At 38.8% G+C, this 23,510-nt stretch overlaps 1 protein-coding gene across 3 annotated transcripts in view; it reads left to right on the top strand.

Annotated features, from left to right (window-relative positions):
- Positions 1-8,166: 8,166 nt before the first annotated feature.
- Positions 8,167-23,510, top strand: part of SEC62 (SEC62 homolog, preprotein translocation factor) — a 33,834-nt gene continuing 18,490 nt past the window's right edge. The window contains exons 1-3 of one of the 3 annotated variants that reach the window (XM_055569106.1): positions 8,167-8,476; positions 17,559-17,667; positions 18,669-18,774. In XM_055569106.1, coding sequence (XP_055425081.1) covers positions 8,420-8,476; positions 17,559-17,667; positions 18,669-18,774 — 272 coding nt within the window. In that variant the 5' untranslated portion in view covers positions 8,167-8,419. Of the gene's footprint in view, positions 8,554-17,558; positions 17,668-18,668; positions 18,775-23,510 lie in introns of all 3 variants that reach the window. The other 2 variants (XM_055569107.1, XM_055569108.1) reach the window with 2 other exon arrangements.

The following is a 23,510-nucleotide window of genomic DNA, read 5'->3' as shown; positions in this document are numbered from 1 at the left end:
CGAGGAAAATTTACTTATCACAATATTGTTTGTGGACAGAATGAAAAAATACATATTAATTAAAATAATTATCTTCACTCTTAAATGTAAGACTAGACAAGCAAACTTTTTCTTTGATTAGTCATGTGTAGGATTATTCAGATTTTTCAGGTGGCTCAGTGGTGAAGAATCGACCTGCAATGAAGGATGGGGTTGATCCCTAGGTTGGGAAGATGTCCTGAAGAAGGAAAAGGCAACCCACCCCAGTATTCTTGCCTGGGAAATCCCACGGACAGAGGAGCCTGGCAGGCCACTGTCCATGCAGTTTCAAAGAGTTGGACATGACTGAGCAACTAAAAACAACAACAGGATTTTCAGACATTTCTTAAAATCACACTCTAAACTCTCAGCATGTATTTTATTACAAAATTGAAGTTCAGACTAGCAACTTGTATGTAAAAGTACAGGTAATCCTGGTCTGTCCTTGTCACAATATCAATAGACCTCTGCTGGAACTGTTTTATTACAACCAAGCAGCTCAGTTCACTGGTCCTCAGGTCAGCAATTCCTAGGTGGAAGGCGTTCAGAAGAAGAAAGTTTTCCATTTGGCAGATGAAAGATCAAGACCCCCAAATACCTCTCCTTAGGAAAGAGCCTAGTACTTTCTTGCTGTTTGCTCTGAAATATAGCACTTTAAATGCAGTACTTTCATTTCCAGTAGGGGTAGTGGTGACCATGCATAACTTAGAAGTGACATGCGGCAGGGGTCAGGTGCAGGGGGAGGAAAGCAATTGGAGCCATGGGAAGCAAAAGATTTTACATATTACATAGGAATACAAAATGTTGTATTTTAGTAGCTTCTTACATGTGTGTGTGTTTGTGTTCAGCCTGTTAGTTGTGTCCAAGTCTTTGCAACCTCACAACTGTAGCCCACCAGGCTCCTCTGTCCATGGAATTTTCCAGGCAAGAATACTGGAGGGGGTAGCCATTTCCTCCTCCAGGGGATCTTCCCAACCCAGGGATCGAACCTGAGTCTCTTGTGTTTCCTGCATTGGCAGGTGGATTCTTTACCACTGAACCATCTGAGAAGCCCTAATTTCTTATACTTATATACACAAAAAATTGAATTACTGGAGGTTAACCCATAATTTGGAGAAGGCAATGACACCCTACTCCAGTACTCTTGCCTGGAAAATCCCATGGACGGAGGAGCCTGGTAGGCTGGAGTCCATGGGGTCACTAAGAGTCGGACACGACTGAAGTGACTTAGCAGCAGCAGCAGCAGCAACCCATAATTACCACAGCCTTCATCAATTATTTAGATACTTACCTATAAGTTTAAATATCTGCTCCATAAGATTTATGTTTAAATTTTTCTTGTCTTACCATAAGATATGAATTTTATTTCATCAATAAGAAAAAAGAATGTGAGGATTTTTCTCCCAATCTGCATGTGTGGTCCAGGCCTAGAAGCCCTGGTTTTCCTGGACCTCCTGACTTCAGGTTCCATGAATTCTGCAGCAATTGAGCTTCTGTTCTCATCCTTGCCATCCCTCTCCCCTCTTCCCATCTTCATAGACATTGGGTTTGGACAGAAAATAAGTTCTAGGCATATTAATAACCTACGAAGTTTAGCTTTCTTTCCTTGTCCAAAAGGTTTTAATGTGGGGGATTTTTGCTTTGTCAAACCCAGTATTTTCTCTCAAATTGCTGGGTTGGAAGTAGGTTGAGAGGGTAGATCCTTACATGTCTCTGTTTTCAAGTAAGACTACAATTACAGGAAACTGAGCACAGTGATTGATGTAAGAAGCTCTTGTCTTGCACAGGAAGTGCTTCCTCCATCAAACCTAGGGAAGCTTCTTATTAAACCAGTTTCTTCTAATTTCATAGAGAACTATACAGATAATAGAGGCCGTGGATATAATGAAGACTTAACATAATTTTGTCTTGTAAGTATGTTTCTCTGATTTACAAAAGCCGCAGAGGATAAGTACTATGTCGTTGTCATCATTCATTATTCACTCTATATTGACATGCATTCACTTTGAGCCAGGCACTGGACTAGACACAGAACAGCAGGATAAGGCATAGAACCTGCCTTTAAATGGTTCACAGTCTGGTAGAAAGAAAAACAACAAATTATATCATTTGTTGTTTAAATTATATTATATATTTTAAAATATATAATTTATATAGAAATATATTTAAACTCTTGAGAGTCCCTTGGACTGCAAGGAGATCCAGCCAGTCCATTCTGAAGGAGATCAGCCCTGGGATTTCTTTGGAAGGAATGATGCTAAAGCTGAAACTCCAGTACTTTGGCCACCTCATGCAAAGAGTTGACTCATTGGAAAAGACTCTGATGCTGGGAGGGATTGGGGGCAGGAGGAGAAGGGGACGACAGAGGATGACATGGCTGGATGGCATCACTGACTCGATGGACGTGAGTCTGAGTGAACTCCGGGAGTTGGTGATGGACAGGGAGGCCTGGCATGCTGTGATTCATGGGGTTGCAAAGAGTCGGACACGACTGAGTGACTGAACTGAACTGAACTGAACTGAATATTTAAACTATGTTAAATCATACATGAGCTTCCCAGGTGGCACTAGTGGTAAAGAACCTGCCTTCCAATGCAGGAGACGTAAGAGATATAGGTTCGATCCCTGGGTTGGGAAGATCCCCTGGAGGAGGGCACGGCAACCCACTCCAGTATTCTTGCCTAGATAATCCCATGGTAGAGAAGCCTGGCAGGCTACCGTCCACGGGGTCACAAAGAGTTGGACACGACTGAGTGACTAACACTTTCATTTTCAAATCATACATACTATAGCACTGATTGTACAAAATATTGTAGAAGCCCAGAAACAGAAATAGTTAAGTCTACTGAAGAAAGAATTCAGGGAAGATTTCACTGTGGAGGGGACAAGGTTTCCTGACCTTTGAAGAATCTGTCAAGTGCGAAGTGGGGGAGAAAAAAAAAAAGAAACTTGTGGTTATGGAAGGGCATTTAGCAGGATGGGGAACTAGGAGAAGTGTGGTCTCACAGTCTAAAGATGAAGCACAAAAGGAGTAAACCAGCTGATTCTAAGGAAGAAGATGATGGTTGGATATGGTCAACTGACACACTGCAGGGGATAGAAAGCTCAAGTCTTCATTTCTCAGACTCTTGAAACTAAAGTCTGGTTCTAATTCAGTGTACTGGTTGGCTACCAGAAGGACAAAAGTGATGAGGAGGCCATCTTTCTTTCTGCTGCTTCTGAATTTCACTCTGCTGACAAGCAAAGTCATGGAGACACAGGGTTTTTCTACAGCTCCAGTGTTCAGTTTTGACTGTGGGAGCTAAGAGGCAGTTATTGCAGTGTTGACAACAACTTCTGATCCTGACAGCCTTCCTGACAGGCTGATCACAGCTAGCTGGTAGTTTCTTGAACTCAGTGTTGCTATTGTGGACTCCACCCTCCTTCAAGGTCGAGATCCCCATGACTGGTTAGTTCTGCAGGGTCTGACAGTTATTCAAATAGGCTCAGTCTTGATCCTGCTCTTGCAAACTTTCAATTTGATTTTGGAAGCAACTGATTTCTCTAAGTAAGTCCTTACAAACAACAACATTAATAATACAATTTTCATTCATATACAGAGTACTCATGATTTCCTTATCTTTGCTCTATTAGTTGGGGTTCAGTGCAAAAAAGAGAAACTCTATATATTAACAAGGATTTAATTAGGGGAATAATAAAGCAATTACCATTTCAGGTAAAAAATCAAAGTGACTTTTAGAATTTTTCTTAGTCTAATATTAGCATGCTAAAAATTCCTGTATTATACTTTGCAAAATAAAATATCTGCTTATTTTTCAATAATACACACTCTTTGTCCTCTTTATGCTGTTTGCTGAGTGGAAGTCTAAAGAATCAATTCATTTTAAAATATTAAATGAAATTTTAAATAAAATTAGGTTTACCATATTTTATTTTGATTCAAATATATTTATATTAAAATTTTTCTTTGTGATAACAGCATTAAGTCTCTGACATCAATTAACATATGTTAAACTGCTTTTATAAAAACAATGCCCCAGAAGGCCTGGCCATTATTTGCTATGCTTCCCTACAATTTTTTTCTTTTCAGTTTAGTCATACATATATACGTAACATACCAAATGGACCCAGAGGAAGTGTTATTTAAAACAAAAACCTAAATGTATCAGTGTCCAGTTTGCATACCTCTGATCAATGGGAATACATATTTACATACTATTCCCTTCCACTTCCTGGGATGGTAGCTCCCAGGAAACTGAATTCTTCAAGTCCCCACCTATTCATCAGTCCTCCAGTGAGGGTATCAAATCACAGAACTCTTTACTCAGCAGAGCATGGTAATGCGTTTTTATATTTATGTATCCAAAGGAATCTTATAAAGAGTAAAGACATCAAATTCTCTACTGCATATAGCAAGAAAAATTCTGAGTTTCAGAGGCAGCCCTGGGGAGAAGAAGTGACAGAGTCAAGGGATAAAGAGCAGTTTTGCTTTGACAAAAGAAAGGGAAAGAGGCAATGTCCTTCATTTGGGAAAGAAATAAAAGCCAAGTGACAGGAATGAGATTGCAAATTCAAAAGGAAATCAGAGCAACAGGAGAAAACTCACCACTACCACTATCAAAGATGTAAATGGGGTGATGAGAAGAATGCTTGAGCTATTTTTATATAGATATGAAGTGGATGGAAGACCCAGAATGTGACATTTGGGTTATAATTGTAAACGTAGTCATTCTTAATGTTGCTATACACAACTGGGGAGAATGGGTGGGGGGTGGTTAACAATGAGCAGAAGATAGTCTACAGAGTATAGAGAGGGTAGAATTGGGGGGAATGATTAGGAGGCTTTTGCAACGACAGTTCAGGTAGGAAGTGATAAAGACTTGAACAAAGCAATGGCAGTAGGAAAGATGAGGAAGGGAAGATTCCAAACTTCTCAGCTGTAGACTCAACAGGATTGTTGACTGACCAGCTGGGATACCTTCAAGGTTTCTAGCATAAGTGATTAAGTGAACAGTGATGCAGTTACAAGTTTAAAAATACAGTAAAAGGGACAGATTTTGCTGGGGAAATGGTGATTTCTAGTTGGCCGTTAATTGGAGATATACAGAAGACAGTTAGAAATATACATTTATGCAGTATTTTGGGATTAAGCTATTAACATGAAAAAGAATCTCCAGAATGCATAGAGAAAAGGGAAGAAGATGAACATGGAAGCATGGTGACCACGAACATTGACAAGCAAGGAGTCAAAAGAGAAACAAGAAGGAAGAACCCGATATTACAAATGCCAAAGAAGGAGCATAAATTAAATGCATGGTCAATATTGTCAAATCCTGAATATGATGCTACAAAAGAAGCTATTGAATTTGACGTGAATTATTAATGGATGGTGGAGGTAGAAACCAAAGTGTTGTGGTCTGAGGATGAATATCAGTGAGAATGTGGGGACAGTAAATTAAATCTCTTCTGAACAAAAAGGTGATAGGGCAGTAGCTAGAGAGGAAGTCACTTTCTACAAAGGGTTTTCATTCCCCATGATAGTCCTAACCTAGTATTTTGCCTCCTGTAGGCACTGAACATCTATTAAATGCAGTAATATTTTTGTTTATGAACCAGATTTCCTATGAAAAGGAGTCAGTATTCTCCAAATGCATGCATGCAACCTCATGCATGCATATGTGCATGTTGACTCTTGGTGACCCCCATGAATTGCAGCCCACCAGGCTCCATGCAATTTTTAAGACAAAAGTACTGGAGTGGGTTGCCATTTCCTAGTCCAGGGAATCTTCCCAACCCAGGGATCAAACCTGAGTCTCTTGTGTCTCCTGCATTGGCAGGTGGATTCTTTATCCTTGAGCCACCTGGGAAGCCCATTCTCCAAATACAACAGTACAAAACACATCTACCCTGATTCTGGATGGGGAGGCCTGAAGGAAATAAAGATGTTTCATATTGTATTGTCTTGGGCTAATTGGTAAGAATCACTTTTTCCTTCCCCCCTCTCTGACTACACATACCTTGATTCTAGATTCTAGATAGAAAAGGAACCAAAGGACTTGCTGATCCTGTTCCTGGAGTACAGAATTTCATAGTTCAAAAATGAACTTCAGCTATCTTATCTTATAAAAGATTAGGCATTAAGATGCCACTATTCACCTTAATTGCCTATTTAATTGCTATTAGATTACATACATACTATGGTAAACAGAATTTTTTAATGATATATGTTCAACATAACATTAAGTGAAAAAGGCATATTATGCAATACGATCTCAATTGGAGGAAAGGGAGAAATATATAAATATAAGTACACACAAAGTATAAATACTAGAAGAAAATAAACTAAAATGATAACAGATTTTTGAGTGGTAGTGTTAGGGATTTTTATTTCCTTCATCTTGCTTTTCTACATTTTCCCAATTTTCTACTATTTAAAATGCTTTAAAACCTTCATTAAAGTCATGAGAATTTCTATCCAGAAACACTTACTAGCAATTTAAGCCCATTCTCTTTATCTGGGCAACTCTAAAATAACAATGATTACACCACCCTTACGGAAGAAAGCGAAGAAAAAATAAAGAGCCTCTTGATGAAAGTGAAAAAGCTGACTTAAAACTCAACATTCAGAAAACTAAGGTCATGGTATTCCGTCCCATCACTTCATGGCAAACAGAAGGGGAAACAATGGAAACAGTGACAGACTTTATTTTGGTGGGGGGCCTCCAAAATCACTGCAGATGGTGACTGCAGCCATGAAATTAAAAGACGCTTACTCCTTGGAAGAAAAGCTATGACCAACCTAGAAAGCATATTAAAAAGCAGAGACATTACTTTGCCAACAAAGATCCGTCTAGTCAAAGCTATGGTTTCTCCAGTAGTCATGTATGGATGTGAGAGTTGGACTACAAAGAAAACTGAGCATCTAAGAATTGATGCTTTTCAACTGTGGTCTTGGAGAAGACTCTTGAGAGTCCCTTGGACTACAAGATCAAACCAGTCCATCCTAAAGGAAATCAGTCCTGAATATTTATTGGAAGGACTGGATGCTGAAGCTGAAACTCCAATACTTTGGCCACCTCATACGAAGAACTGACTCACTGGAAAAGACCCTGATGATGGGAAAGATTGAAGGCAGGAGGAGAAGGGGAGGACAGAGGATGAGATGGTTGGATGGCATCACCAACTGGATGGACATGAGTTTGAGTAAGCTCCGGGAGTGAGTGATGGACAGAGAAGCCTGGCCTGCTGCAGTCCATGGGGTCACAGAGACACGACTGAACAACTGAACTCACTCACTCAAAATAACAATAGTTATAACTAGTCTCCCAGGTACCCTGCGGTCTTCTTAATTTCAACTTCTTAGGTGTTCTCTGCTGCTGCTGCTGCTGCTGCTGCTAAGTCGCTTGAGGCATGTCCGACTCTGTGCGACCCCATAGACGGCAGCCCACCAGGCTCCCCCGTCCCTGGGATTCTCCAGGCAAGAACACTGGAGTGGGTTGCCATTTCCTTCTCCAATGCATGAAAGTGAAAAGTGAAAGTGAAGTCGCTCAGTCATGTCCGACTCTCAGCGACCCCATGGACTGCAGCCTACCAGGCTCCTCCGTCCATGGGATTTTCCAGGCAAGAGTACCGGAGTGGGCTGCCATTGCCTTCTCCTAGGTGTTCTCTATTTGTCTTATTAGTTCCTCGTACCTCCCTGAGTTCTGACTCTTGGATTCTAAAAGTGCGTTTTGAGAAGCAATGTGGAAAACGGAATGCGGAATCCAAAGTTTGTGTCAGATGAGCCCAACTGCTCTCTACATTGTATGGGGAAAGATAATTGGGCTTCAGTCTAGGATGTACTATTTACTAACTGTGGAGCCTTAGATAAACCAGTTGATATCGCTGCACCTCCGCTGTCTCAGTTTTCCCACCTTCAAAATGGGAGTAGAATTTACAAATGGGGGAATGGATAGGGCAGGGCTCACTGTTAAGAAAGGAAGTATCACAGTCAAAGACTGTCTAGAATTCCACAGGTCCCAGTAAATCCTAGGCGAAAAGCTCCACCCCAAACCTACTGACTCCGAGGGGGTGGGGCCCCGGAATCTGTATTTTAACAGCTTTCCAGGTGAGTCAGATGTCTAGTCAAGAGGACTCTTTCCAGTCCTCCAGCTTTTTGATCCACTTATTAACTTCCTTCTGGTCCCAGCGATTTCCAGTTCCCGCAAAAAAAAGGAGCCGAGGAAAGAGGGGAGAAAAAGCATATCCAGGGTCGGAGTGGCCGATACCGGTCGCTCGCCAGCTTCCTTCCTCCCCGGCGCCAGCAGCCAGTTTACATAACGGGTCCCGCAGCGCGCTCTCGCGAGGTTTCCACCGCCCCCGCCTCGCTCCACGTCAGAGGGAACCGGGCGGAGCGGCCAACATGGCGGAGCGCAGGCGACACAAGAAGCGGATTCAGGTAGCAAAGCCGAACCCTCGGGTAGGGGGCTTTAGGGCGCTCGGAAGTGGAAGATGCTGGGAAAGCTCCCGGGAAGGGCGAGCGAAATCGAGGACAAGGTGGGGTAGGGTTCCACCGTGAGGCCGCAGGTTGTGGGCTGCGTCGTTGTGAGGGGCCTGAGGAAGGGCGGCGTTGGAGACGGCGGAGACAGGCGGAGGTGCTGGGGCTGCAGCGGAAGGCAGAAAGCGCTGCGCTCGGAATCGGCCGTGGAGGCGCGGCCGTCAGTTCAAGATTCCGGTGGAGGCGCCGGCCTGGGCCTGTGCTGGGAGGTCAGCGCCCTCAGAGCACAGACATCGACCCTCCCCGAGAGCTCCTCCCCTCCCTTCTCCACCCCATCTTTTCGCCTTAGCTGTCCCGAAATTGAGGCCACGGTAACTAGGGTAGAAGAACGCGGAGGACTGACCTAAAGCTACCCGTTCTTTGTGCGCGGATAGAAGGACCGTAGGACGTGGGAGTGAGCGGGATTTGGTCAGCTGCCCCGAGGCCCAGGCGGCGACCTGCGTATCCAGGTGTTCGTTTGCTTGTACCCGCCTTTCTCCTTTTTATTATTGACGTAAGCGTCCAGTTGAAGCTTTGTGGCTTTCTTTCAGCGACACAGTGTAAATAAACAAAACTCTCGGTACTGCAACGAGCGGGTCGCGCCCAGGAACCTTTGACATGGCAGTCATCTCATAACCTACATAGCATCCCTCCCTCATTCCACAGGCCTGTCATTTGTGTGTTTCTTCCCTACAATTTCCCCCTGTTGTTCATGCTCTCTGCTGAGAGGATTAACCATGTGGAACATCTTAGACTCAGGATATGTGTCTGCTTGTTAGTTAATGTGCCTAGAAACCTTCATATGTCATCATAAATTGGGCATGTTGTAAATTGTTAATATGCTAATCACAAATTGTTACACTCATTTTCTTTCTGTTCCTTACTATTTCATTGCTTAGAATGACTTTCTGATGTTTTAGTTCTCTGTTTAAAAAAAGTTTATCACTTACACCACGTGTGATTTAGGTATGCAAGTTAAAATTATCCTTAAAAGTCTGAAGTACTAGGGGAAAAAAGATGTGATCAGTAAATCTGGAATTTTGGAATTGGGCAGAAATAAGAAAGTTTCAAGTAGAGTACAAAAGGGGACCAAAAAGAGACAAATCCTGCCCTCTCCCCCAAGTTCAGACAGGTCATAAAACCAAGGCTTAAGTTTATTGTGAAAGAAGTTTATAATTATACTATTCCTAGTCTTTCAAAATTTAATGTTATTGGTCAGTTGTGGATACATAATTTTTTTATTAGAATTTGTATTGAAGTTGTCAAATTAGTACTTACTGAATTTCTTATATTTACACATAGGGTACATTTTATGGGCCCTAAACATTTTTTTTTTTTTTTTAATTTCAACTGTTCTTTACTGTGGTCACAAAAGTGATCCTAATTCAGCAGTTCTATTTCAATTGTGATCTCATATTAAGCAAAAAGATTAAAAACTGGTATAGCAGTGGTAGTGACTGGGAGCTAAAACTTGAGCCGTACTGTGCCTGTTTGTACCCCAGTGTCAGTAATTATTAGCTGTGTAACTTTGGTCAAATTACTTAGCTTTTTTCCTCTATCTCCAAATCCATAAGAAGAAATATTTACCTTGAAGGGATCCTATTTGGGTTGTGGTGGAAAAAAATACGTGAGTGGATGACTTGTTATTAAAGGTTATAAAAGCTATGAAAATAGTATTTGGCACATAACTCTTTTTTTTTCCACCTCCCCTAGGATGAAGGGTTTAGGATTACTTTTTTTGGTTTTTGCTAAGCACTCTGATATGCTGAGGTGGAGAAGGCAATAGCAAGCCACTCCAGTACTCTTGCCTAGAAAATCCCATGGATAGAGGAGCCTGGTGGGCTACAGTCCATGGGGTCGCCACGAGTGGGTCGCGACTGAGCGACTTCACTTTCACTTTTCACTTTCACTCAATGGAGAAGGAAATGGCAACCCACTCCAGTGTTCTTGCCTGGAGAATCCCAGGGACGGCAGAGCCTGGTGGGCTGCTGTCTATGGGGTCGCACAGAGTCGGACACAACTGAAGCAACTTAGCAGCAGTAGCAGCTGATATGCTGAAGAAAGATTAACAGTTACCTATTCAGTAAATAAACCTTTGAGTTGTGAGTGCCATAAAAAATTTTTTACTTACTATTGTTTAATTGTGGATGAGCTAAGTATGTGAGGATCTGATTGTTAAAAATCAAGTTGTTATACTGCTAAGTGAAAATAAATGACATTTCTCAAATCCTCCAACTTTTCTATATAGCTATGCTGTGTGGAAGGAATGTTGTAGAGCTCTTGGGCATACTACTTGGAGTACTACTATGCAGTCTCAACAGATTAATAAAAATATACAGTAGCTTATCAGTCTCCCTTTTTTTTCCCTTCAGGGAATCAGAAACTGTAATATTGGTGTTACTTTAGACAAAAAGATCAAATGTAGTGGCCATGTTTACAGTTGAAGTTACAGAAAACATCCTATTGTAAGACTTTTGGACAAAAGTTCTGTAATATCAACTCTGTTTCCTGTTGTTTGTTACTTGATGTTTCATGTTTACAAAAGATTTCTACATATAATAGAATTAGGGACCTTGAGTTGTAATTTGTGTGTTGGGGGAAAGGATTGCTACATATAAGTTCAGGATTTTAAAAAGTAGTTAATTTGTATGCTTTTTCTGGGATAGCCTAATTCTGGTATTCCATCAAAGTTGGAAGCAAGAGGACTATTTTGTCACATTTCCTTCTTGGACTCACTTTACTGGCCACTGAAAACCAAAAGTGAGCTATGTGTTCATTGACATTACATTGGGAAGTTTTCTTGTTTGAGATTTCCAAGTGAAAGTGATCTCAATTCAAATTAATAAAATATTTGAAAACAAATAATTGTTAGTTTTCTAAGATATGGAACCATGTAAGTTCAAAAACATACTATAAGTGCTTATAGGTTAACAAAGTGCTGTTTACTAGAAAGGTTAGCTTAAAATCCTAGTACCGTCAAATTTTAGAGTTGAAAAGGATTTTCAAATTGGGTTTTTTGGAAACCTCAGTAGCCACTACCATACTACCATTATCCCTCATCCTTTAAGCTACTATGTGACTTTAAGCAAATGATTTATCTAAGATCTCCTCTGGCTTTCAGATTTTAACTTGAAACCTATTTGCATTTTCACAAATATTTTACACTGCCTGTGAACGTGTTCGTTGCTCAGTCGTGTCTGACTATGCGACCCCATGGGCTGTAGCCCACCAGGTTCCTCTGTCCATAGGATTCTCCAGACAAAAATACTGGAGTGGGTAGCCATTCCCTTCTCCAAGGGATCTTCCTGATATAGGGATGGAACCCTGGTCTCCCACATAGCAGACAAATTCTTTACCATCTGAGACAATACTGCTTGTATAAAAATACAAATTGACAATTGGTACCCTAATCTATGTCTTTTGCTCAATTTATTCAACAAAGCTTATTTATTACCTAGGATTATTTCTGTTGAATAAATTGATTTTAAAAATTGTTCATCATTTTGAGGGTAGAATGAGGGGGCAGAAATTCTAAGTCAAAATTTCTGTAAGATTGAAGCCCATGGCTTACTGACTCTTGATCTAATTTTTTTTTCTCAAAAAGGTTACCTTAAGTACCAGCTAAAATAATACATAGCTAGAAATGGTAATGGAGAAGGCAGTGGCACCCCACTCCAGTACTCTTGCCTGGAAACTCCCATGGATGGAGGAGCCTGGTAGGCTGCAGTCCATGGGGTCGCTAAGGGTCAGACACGACTGAGCAACTTCACTTTCACTTTCATGCATTGGAGAAGGAAATGGCAACCCACTCCAGTGTTCTTGCCTGGAGAATCCCAGGGATGGGGGAGCCTGGTGGGCTGCTGTCTATGGGGTCACACAGAGTCGGACACGACTGAAGCGACTTAGCAGCAGCGGCAGCAGCAGAAATGGTAACCCCAGTTTCATTGTAGTATTTTTTAATGTTGATGTATTCTGAAATAAAAAATAGTATTTGTTAAATAATTTTTAAAAAAAGTTCTTCCCTAACTTTCCATTTTTGTAATTTTGGACTGTGAGTTGCAACTGCTGGCATCTTGGTGTTTGGGTTGGCAGTCCACCCTCAAAATGTATTGGTTCTTTGCTTGCTCATTCTAAGATGTTTGGGCTCATTCATTGAGCTACAAAATTCCCTTCGTTGGAGGGTTGATAAACTTGCTTCTCTTTTTTAATGGGTGATGCTGTTCCCAAAAGACGTTCAATTTTGTCATTAGATTTCTAGAAAAGTTAGGAAAATATTCTGAAGATAATGTATATATAGACAGGAAGAGGATAAGACTGTTTTAGCCTGCAGCAGGGGAGCAGTGAGAATGAAGATTCCATGGCAGGCTCTTCTGTATTACTAGCTTCCCAAGTCATGTAATCTTGGTATGCTTCAATAACAATCTTTCTGGCTTCAAAGCCCCAGCAGATGGCACAAATCCTAAACTCTTAGAGGCAGCCTACAATATGTATAAGTTATATGTGGTATAATGAACATGTCATATTTCACAGAAGATAATAGAAGTTTTTTAAGGATTTGAACTTGAAGGAGGAGCAAGGAAGAAAGCCATTCTGTTGTACAAATATCTTGTTAAGAATTCTAGTCAGATGTTTTAGGGAAGTTACTGATACTTTAAGAAAGTATCAGTGAATAAGGAACTCTGTGTCTAGTTGAGATTATCCAAGTCCATGTTTTCTGGGCCTTTTCTGTTTATTCATGCTTAGCAGTGCCTTTACCAAGGAGGGGAAGGAAAGGAAGATAGAATACTTGAGTATGTTTTTGCAATTGTGGAAAAGAGCTTGGTGAACTTGAAGTTAATTATTAAAATGAGGTTTTTAAACTGTTGTGGATTCATGTAGAATCAGATTCCGTACTGTATAATAATAGAGTGAACTTTTCAGTTTCTTTTGTATCCTTGTAACATATTTTACGTGTGATGCCTGTATCAACAGTCAGTAGATTGGTACCGTGTCTAGTTAATGGTTTGGGTGTTAGTATGAGTGTAGACTGTCATGCCTAAGGTTGATGTGATTGTTTCCTCCCCAGAATAACCTTCATTCTGAAATTGTTATTGAAAAACTGTCCTTTTAGTTGATCAGACTATTTGACATCTTTTACTAAGTAATTTCGGAGAAGGCGATGGCACCCCACTCCAGTACTCTTGCCTGGAAAATCCCATGGACGGAGGAGCCTGGCAGGCTGCAGTCCATGGGGTTGCGAAGAGTCAGACACGACTGAGCAACTTCCCTTTCACTTTTCACTTTCATGCATTGGAGAAGGAAATGGCAACCCACCCCAGTGTTCTTGCCTGGAGAATCCCAAGGACGGGGGGGGGGGGCCGCCTGGGCTGCCGTCTATGGGGTCACACAGAGTCGGACACGACTGAAGCGACTTAGCAGTAGCAGCAGCAACTAAGTAATTTCATTCATCCTTTATCATGGAGTCCTTCCTATCTGTTCTACTTTTGAAATGTTTCAGATATCAAAATCCTTCTTAGTCCAGAGTATCACATCACATCTTACTTGAATACTAACTAGTTTCCTGCCTTATGCATTTATTCCCCAGTTCATTCTACATGTAGGCTCCAAAATAGTATCTCAGTCTTTTTTTTTTCTCATTATGTCCTCCTCCTAGTCAAAAACTTCTGTCACTTACAGGGTAAATTTGAAAATTCTCAGAATGCTTTGAATACTATTTAGCCCTATTATACTTACACCTACTTAGCCTCACAATGCTTTCTAACTTGACTCTAGTGAAACCAAATTTTATACTCATTTTCAGCCACAGTATTTTTATACTATTCATTCAGCTTATCCTAAACTTGTTCATCTTTCAGAATCTAGGTCCCTCTTCCAGGAGATCTTTCATAGATCCCGTTTTGTACTCCTAAAATATTTTTTCTACCACTTATTTTGAAAAATAACAGTTGTTGTTTTGGATAGTTGTAACATAATGTAGCAGAGAAGGAAATGGCAGCCCACTCCAGTACTATTGCCTGGAAAATCCCATGGACGGAGGAGCCTGGTAGACTGCAGTCCATGGGGTCGCTGGAGTCGGACACGACTGAGCAACTTCACTTTCACTTTTCACTTTCATGCATTGGAGAAGGAAATGGCAACCCACTCCAGTGTTCTTGCCTGGAGAATCCCAGGGACGGGGAAGCCTGGTGGTCTGCCGTCTCTGGGGTCGCACAGAGTCGGACACGACTGAAGCGACTTAGCAGCAGTAGCAACAGCAATATAATGTAGGTATTGTGCCTTAACAAATTTTTGGTATTAACTGTAGCACCCGATGGTATTTTAGGGTAAACAACTCAGTAATTATGTATTTGAACAATTTACATTTATCACGACTTCTCCCCCACATATCATTTTTAATGATATCCCAGTAATAACTTATCAGTCAATTGGATAAATCTTTAGATTGACAACATGTATTAACTGAGGGGAAAAATTAAACATATATGGGTGTGATTATAAAATAGAATTGGTCTCTATAAAGCCAATTATACTATCCCATTATTTCCAACTATTTATATAGTGTGACTTTTTCGGCTGTACATGAACATACAGGATATTGTTACTGATAGATAAGGCTTCTAGAAATTCAGTGTTACTCGGGCATAATTAAATGCTATCATTTTACATATACTAATGTATTTTAGCGTGATTTCAAAAACCAAAATATAGAATACTTTTTAGCTTGTGAAAACTATATTTTGTGAAAATGAAAATTGCTCAGTCTTGTCCTACTCTTTGCAACCCCATGGACTGTATAGTCCATGGAATTCTCAAGGCCAGGATACTGAAGTGGACTGGACCCCAGATTAAATAATTATAAACACTGTAGATTGTAGTGAACTTGGTAGTGTTAAAGTTTGAATTTACAGTTTTTTAAGATTCTATTTTTCTGTGATATTTATTTTTATATATAAAACTAAAGGTCTTTTATTCTTATAAATATTTGGTTTTTATTATAGTCTTCATTTGGATTGAATGGTTTGGGTTTTTAGCTTTTCTTTTTTTTTTAATTTTTATTTTATATTGGAGTATAGTTGATTTACAGTGTGTGGGTTTCTAATTTTTATTGTCACAAATAGTAACCCACAAATGAGGTAGTATGAGAGTATAAAACTCATGCACTGTTAATTGGCTGTTTGAAGCAGAGAAGTTGGGAAATGCAAAGGAAGAAATCCGAGAAGTAGCTGCCTGGTGACCCAACAACAAGGGCACAGATTTTCACTTCATCTCACAAATTACTCCTCTTCAGGATAAAGTTAAAGCTGAGACTTTGTTAGTTGTCCGTTATTTTCCACAGACATAACTGAATTCAGACTTATTTGAAATTTGTGGAAAAACTGACGTAAATACAGATGATTTAGATAGTTTATTTTTCCTGTTTTGTATTATTAGAATGTCTTGCCTAAAAGATAACTGTCTTCGGCATTATTTGTTCTCAGCAGTCTAGATTCTTGGCAGTTAATTCTTCGCTATTATTTGGCACTTTATTCGTTTTAAGAAATAGACCTTCATGAAATCATTCACATTTAAATTATACGTTGCTAGAAATATTGCTTGAGTTCTCTATGTATTGTGCTTAAAAATGTGAAGGCAGTGCTTTTATTTTGATATTAGTAGCTTACAGCAGTAAGACAACTTCTAAAAGTAAAAAAAATATAAGATATATATATACAAATGTAAATTGCTCTCATTTTCTTCAGTATATGAGTAGGGAGAATAAGTACACTGCTTTTAACTACTCAAAAGTAGTTCAGAAGGTAAGGAAATAAAAGCAAGATGGGAAATGATAAACAATGAAGTGATAAAAAAATTTGGAAGAAAGAATGGGAAAATTTTAGAAAACAGGGAAGGATTAAAGCAGCCTTTTCAAAACTCTTTGTTCACTTCCATTAATCAGTTCTTAAAGTGAAAGTCACTCAGCCATGTCCGACTCTTTGCGACCCCCTGGACTATACAGTCCATGGAATTCTCCAGGCCAGAATACTGGAGTGGCTAGCCATTCTCTTCTCCAGGGGATCTTCCCAACCCAGGGATCCAACCCTAGGTCTTCTACACTGCAGGTGGATTCTTTACCAGCTGAGCCACCAGGGAAGCCCAGTCAGTTTTAAATGAGATTATAACTTACTTGTCTATTGCATTTTTATTTTTGCTTTACCTCTGTTCAGAAAGGAAGAAGAAAGGCAAAGTGAGAAAGGATTCCCCGACAGTATCTAGAATTTGTAACCCTAAAAGGAAAAGGAATACAAATCTTCAGCATCTCAAGTAGTATCTTGTATCTGGGACCACACGGGGACAGCTGTCTTTGGTTAATTTGAGAACTCCTCCTGCGATCTCTAGTCTTTTGTTTAGGGTACATAACTTTGGCTGTTACTTAACATTTATTTATGGCACCTGTTTCTACCTACTCTGACATTTGGGCACTCACTATTGACAACCTCTTAATGTTTTGAATTATTGTCTTATGGCTTGTAAAAAGAGACCAAGCAAAGGTAAAGATGAACTGGTACAAAGTGGTTACCATGCTGGAAAAACAACTCAGAATAAATGCCTTGTAGCTGAGGCCAAGAGACAAGCAACTTTGGGCCCTCTCAACTTGTATTTGAAAGATGTGTAATTTTTTTTGTTTGTTTGTTTTTTTGAGGTTGCTTCACTATAGTGTCGCCTTCATTATCTTTCTTTCTTTCTTTCTTTTTTTAATTTTATTTTATTTTTAAACTTTACATAACTGTATTAGTTTTGCCAAATATCAAAATGAATCCGCCACAGGTATACATGTGTTCCCCATCCTGAACCCTGAAAGATGTGTAATTTTTAAAATCTCCATTCTGTCTTTTGTATAGATTACCAGGTCTGCTCTAGAAAAAGCTTGAAAGAAAGGCCTGTAGTACACTTTAAAAGATTTTCAGAAAAGATATGTAATTTATTCTTCAGTATATGAATGTCTCAAGTAAATGATTACATTAAATTTAATATTGTTACTTTGCAGGAAGTTGGTGAACCATCTAAAGAAGAGAAGGCTGTAGCCAAGTTTCTTCGATTCAACTGTCCAACCAAGTCCACCAATATGATGGGTCACCGGGTTGATTATTTTATTGGTAGGATTTCATATTTTAAATTATGTTAGTGGGCATATTTTATAAAGATACCCAATTTGGGGATAGGCAGATGTTTTAAAAGTGCTTTGCAAGAATGATTGGTGAAGCTAGGTGAGGGCCATATGGCACATGATTATCCTATTCTTTCCTTTCATAATTAAAAATGTCAATAGTAAAAATAAAGTACTTTTTAATGACATTTGAGATATTTTTATAGTAGAATAAGATTTATTTTCAGTACTAATTTTTAAGCAGATAGTTCATGTACTTAAATGATACTTTTTTAAAAAACTCCAGCATAGAAGTCAGTGTGAAACCAGTCTGTTGGAACCAGGTTGGGAGCTTTTGTTCTTCATATAATCTGAACAACTTCATTATAAGCTAATATCATCTGTAGTATTGCCCCATAACTTGTAACTCAAAAGTTGTTGAGTTTGCCTGTCTGATCAATTAAGATTGAATTGCCATTATCGAGAACAAATTCCTTTATATTCTTTTTAGTGCTATGATTAATGATTTTGTAGTCATTAAAAGTTTGAAAAATAGACATGCTACTCTTTTCAGATCTCATCTATTTAGCTTTTTCTAGTGACAGCAGTAGATTGTTCACAGAACGTATTCCTTGGTGGGTAAAGCTTGGAGACAGAATTTCTCTTACTGTGTGGTAGAGGACAATTTTTGGTTTGTCTTATATTTTGATTATTTGATAAGAGTGATATTTACATTTATTTTGAACTTTTTAAAGAAAATTTTCTCAATTTATATTGCTTGAGTTCATATTTTTTATTTATCATTTATTTCACAGCATTACTTTAAAAAGCTGCTTATCAGTATGTTTCACAAATTGAGCTATTTGTCATGATTGTGTCAGACTTAAATTTTCTGTTGAACTTGGTTTTATTTTCGAATGCTGGAATGTTGAGATTTGCCTTAGAATATTATTTAGACAGACTCAAGTTCTGCTATATACTAGATTTTAAAATAATTAATTTCTTCTTTAGCTTCTAAAGCAGTGGATTGCCTCTTGGATTCAAAGTGGGCAAAGGCCAAGAAAGGAGAGGAAGCTTTATTTACAACAAGGGAGTCTGTGGTTGACTACTGCAACAGGTACTGTTTATTTCTTAGTGAAGGATAATGTGAATAGTAATTTAAAAACAGTCTCCATGGTCCTAAAGCTCCTTCCCTGTTTTTATTGTTTAGCTCTGTTACAACGTAGCTCAAGCATGACTTTTACGTGTAACTTGGATATCTTCAGTAACTCAGGAAATGCATTTATTTGGAGTTAGACCATCATATTTTTATAGTTTTTATTTGTGTTCTGTTAAATTTGTACATTTGCAGGCTGACTGAACTGAGGGATCAGCAATAAAAATCATATACCAGTGCCTATTGTGAACATAAAAGTTCTTTCTTTTCTAGAGAAAACAGGTGGGGAGTCTTTTCCAAAACTTTGTCAGGGACTCCTAATTGGCCTGTTGTCCCTGTTGTTTGTGTGTCTACCCACTGAGCCATTAGCCAGGTACACTCTTCTGTTTTGTTTGTGATTGCTATTGTATTCCTTGTGAAATCAAGGCAGCTGTGACATCTATCTTTTCTTGATTCCAAGATGAAGTATAGACAGTTCAGTAACATATCCATGTGTTTTATAGGTACTTCTTTGGGAAAAAAGTTTCATGGTGAATGGTGTAAAAAAATCCGTTTTCTGGGAGTCCAGTGGTTAGGACTCTGTGTTTCCACTGCAGGGGCCACAGGTTCGATCCCTGATCAGGAATCTAAGATCCCTCATGACACATGATATGGGCCCCCCCCCCCCCAAAAAAATCACTTTTCTCTTGGGAAGAAGTATGCTGGTTTTGTAGTTTTTTTCTCCCGCAGTTTTTCCTTTTGGTTTATTTACTACTTGAACATATTTATTAAGATGTTAGTAAATCAGATTGCTTCTGTGACAGTGAATTTTATAATTGGTGGGAATTTGACATTTTAGATTATCTTATATATTTAGTAGGGAGATACACATTGCATTTACTAATATATTGATTAATGGCATTTCAAGTGGCAGCCACATTTTAAGTCCTCAGTCACTGAGTTGTGTCTTAATCTTTGTGACCCCAAGGACTGTAGCCTATCAGGCTCCTTCTGTCTGTGGAATTTTCCAGGCAAGATTAGTGAAGTGAGTTGCTATTTCCTTCTCCAGGGAATCTTCCTGACCAAGGGATCACACCTGAGTCTCCTGTATTGGCAGGCGGGTTCTTTACCATTGAGCCACCTGGGAAGCAGCAGCCACATGAGAACCCTCTTAAAAAACTGTGAAAAAAACTTTCACAGTCTGTCTGCTAAAGCTGTAAAGTTGAAGAATTGTTAAATGTTTATTAAAATTCTTAGCTGCCAGGGAATTCCCTGGTGGTTCATTGATTAAGACTCCTACTTTCACTGCCATTGGCCTGGTGTTCGATCCCTGATTGGGGAACTGAGATCCCACAAGCGGTGGTGCACAGCCAAAAAAAAAAAAAATTCTTAGCTGCCAAAAACTGGAGTCATTAACGGACCTTTCAGAAACAGTGAAAATTTCACTGTTGGGGCAGGGATTAGCTAACAGCAGTGCAATCACTATTTTCCTTTGTAGCCATCTGTGTATTAGAATTCCAAAGTGCAAATTTCCCTGCCTGCCTCAAAATAGACTTGTTTTTTATATGTAGTATATAAGTAGAAGCTGCTATAAATGCACAAAGAAGTTAAATCACTTACCCAAAGTCACAAAGCTAGTAAGTGGCTAGCCAAAATTCTAAATCCAGCCATCTGGCTTTGTAGTGTAGTCCATGGTCTTAACCACTGCACTATACTATCTTCTCCAAAATAATGATCCATTTAATGAACAAAAATTAAGATGAAGGATTAACCTGTCAGTATTATTTGAATATTAGTGCTTGCTTTGGCAGCACACACACTAAAATTTAATATAAAATCTGAGCCCAACTCTCCGAGATAAGCAGCCAATATTAATATGTTTCTCTTGGCCTTTTAGGAGACTTGATACTTTGTTATATGAAAAGCAAAAAAAACACAAAACTTGAGTACGGCAATGTTTCTAGCAATACACTCACTTTTTATTGTATATGTTATTCCCATTCATATCAAGCTTTTTGTGTCCTTTTTGCACTAAGATAGAGAAGCATAAATTTTTCAAAACCACTTCTAATAATAACCATAGAGACCTCATGATGACCAGCTCTCATGGGTTCCTGACTGACTACAGGCAGAACCACAGAGAGACACTAGTCCTGTCTCATTCTCTGAAGTGTGCTTGAGGGAGGTTGAGGAAAAACAAAAGAAAACAGTAAACTGTAGTATGATACACAAAACAGTCTTCTAGTATGCTCCATGCCTCTTCATGGCCTGTTTCAAGTACAGACTCTTAAATCTTGTATCTAGTGTCATCCTAACCTTCCTGTGACTTTGCATCTCCAACCCCCCAGTCCACTAATGTCCTTATGACTCTCATTCTTATACCACACTCCTCTTTTCTGGTCTTTTTTTGGTAATAACCTACCACTTTCTCCACGTGGTTCTATCCTGCCTGCCTCTCAATATAAGTCCCCCACATTCCATCTTTACTATTTAGTATTCCCCAGGTCCTCTTGCTTACATTAATCTAATATTCTACAGAATTTATAAAGGTAACTGTTTAAATAGATTTGTTACATGTGTGTGTGTTTTTTTTTTTATTTCTTGCCGACTAAATCTGAAGGCAGTTGGAGGACTGTTCTATACTTTACTGTAACTCCACAGCAGTTAGCTCAGTGTGGGCATTTAATAAAACCTCACCCGTGTTAGATAAGTTAAAGTCCTAAACACATGTCTGGCATTTAATAAACATTTACTAAACCTGGGAAAAAATTAAGAGGTGAAGAAAAGTAATAAGCAATTTAGTGGCATTTTGCAGGCTGCTTTTAATCCATTTATTTATTCTACAAATACTTATCAAATATCTATTATAGGCCAGGCCTCAGGAATACAGAGATAACTGTGACTTGGCTCTTGCCTCCAAAGCACATATTGTTGTCTGAGAGAAAATCTGTGACTAGTTACAATACAGTGTGTTCCGTAAGAAAGAAAGGAAACTTCAAGAATAGCCTCACAGAGAAAACATTTTAATAAAATTTTGAAACATAAAATAGGTGATTACCCAGCAAATAATAGGGGAGTGGACATTTGATCCTGGCAGAGGGCATAGAACATCCTGAGTTAGGAAAGTATGAGTAGTCTGTGAAAATGTCAGTTTATATAGTAGATTTGTTCTATACGGTGTGTTTAAAGCTAAATAAATTGAGGCCCTGATTTTATTACAATAGTAAGTGTCATCTCATTTTTTGAGGCATATGGTGAATTGAAGTAGACATTCTCTATCAAGGAATAAGTCAATGATTCTACTTATTAATGAATGGAATGAGGGTGTAATGTAATGATTTATAAACCAAATGTGTTTTCTCTATTAAATGAAATTAATGATTTCACTGCAGCACTGGTAGTGGCTAACACTGAGAACGTGCATTCCAGGCACCGTGGTAAACAGCCTGTATGCTTCTCATTTAGTTCTAGAAACCCCTATGAAATAGATACCCCATTTTAGAAATATACTAAAATTAAGTAACTTACCAATACTGTGTAGCTAATTAAGTGGTAGAGGTGATATTTGAACCCATCTACCTGAATGTGAATTTCTCACTACCAATTTGATTGGTTAATAATCTTAACTTTTCTCTCATGGGCTGGAGCAGCTATGCAGAAGTAACAGAGCAGGTGTTCCTGCTGATTCTGTCCTCTTCTGTAACTGCTTGTCAAGGGAAGAATTGTTTTTTCTCCTAAAGTTCTGTGGTTTATTTTTTAAATTATTTATTTCTTTATTAAGAACATTTTTTTCACTAAAGCAAAGGAAACTTTGAGAACGCAAAGAAACTTGAGAAGACTTTGAAAAGGATGCAGAAGAAAATGCAAATTACTAATGATGTTGCCTCAGGAATAATTACATTACCATTTGAGACTATATATTCAAGTATCTATATGTATACACATGTACTCTTAATATATGGAGAGCTATAATATGAACTGTAGTATGAAATGCTGCTCTTCAGTTAACATACAATGAGTAAGATGTATTTTCATTTTCATACTAAATTGTAATGAATGATCCTGATAGAAAATCTGGAAATTATATAAGTGAAAAATAAAGAAATTAGAATATTTTCATTATAAATTTTTGTAAGAAAGTCTGAAGTGGAATGAAAATGAAAGACTCCCCCCTCATTCAGATACTCACCACTACTCTTAAATCTCACTTTCTGCTCATAAGTAGTTAATTATTAAGGGTCTCATTTCAGATTTTTACTTGTTTACATATACGTGTATATGTAAACAGATATTCATATATGTATGTGTAGTAGATATTAATGCTAGATTCTTTGGGGACATTTCAGACAGTTGCACAATTGTATGCTATATAGCTCTTCTGAACAAGAAAAAGCTTTTTGGCAATGTTCATGGGATGGTCCTAATTGGGCAGCAGAAAGAAGCCCAGCCAAGCAGGTCAAAACACAGGTAGGCACAACATAATGACCAGAAATAAGTGGTATTTGGCCAGGAAGGAAGTGTCTAGTTAGCAAGTGTGTGATGCGTTGGAGCAGGCACCAGTGGAGGTAGAAAGGTGGATAGTTACCATTAACAGGCCCAGCTGGTGGCAGTGAGACCTAGCATCTAGGTTGTGTTTTGATAGTTATCCTTTATCAAGACAGTAATGAAGGAACAAATGAGGAACTCTGAAACTGGAACATAAGATTTGAAAAGCTTTT

This window comes from Bubalus kerabau, chromosome 2 (genome assembly GCF_029407905.1).
Source record: "Bubalus kerabau isolate K-KA32 ecotype Philippines breed swamp buffalo chromosome 2, PCC_UOA_SB_1v2, whole genome shotgun sequence".
NCBI lineage: Eukaryota > Metazoa > Chordata > Mammalia > Artiodactyla > Bovidae > Bubalus > Bubalus kerabau.
The sequence above is the reverse complement of the archived record's forward strand: the minus strand, read 5'-3'. Positions and strand labels throughout refer to the sequence as shown.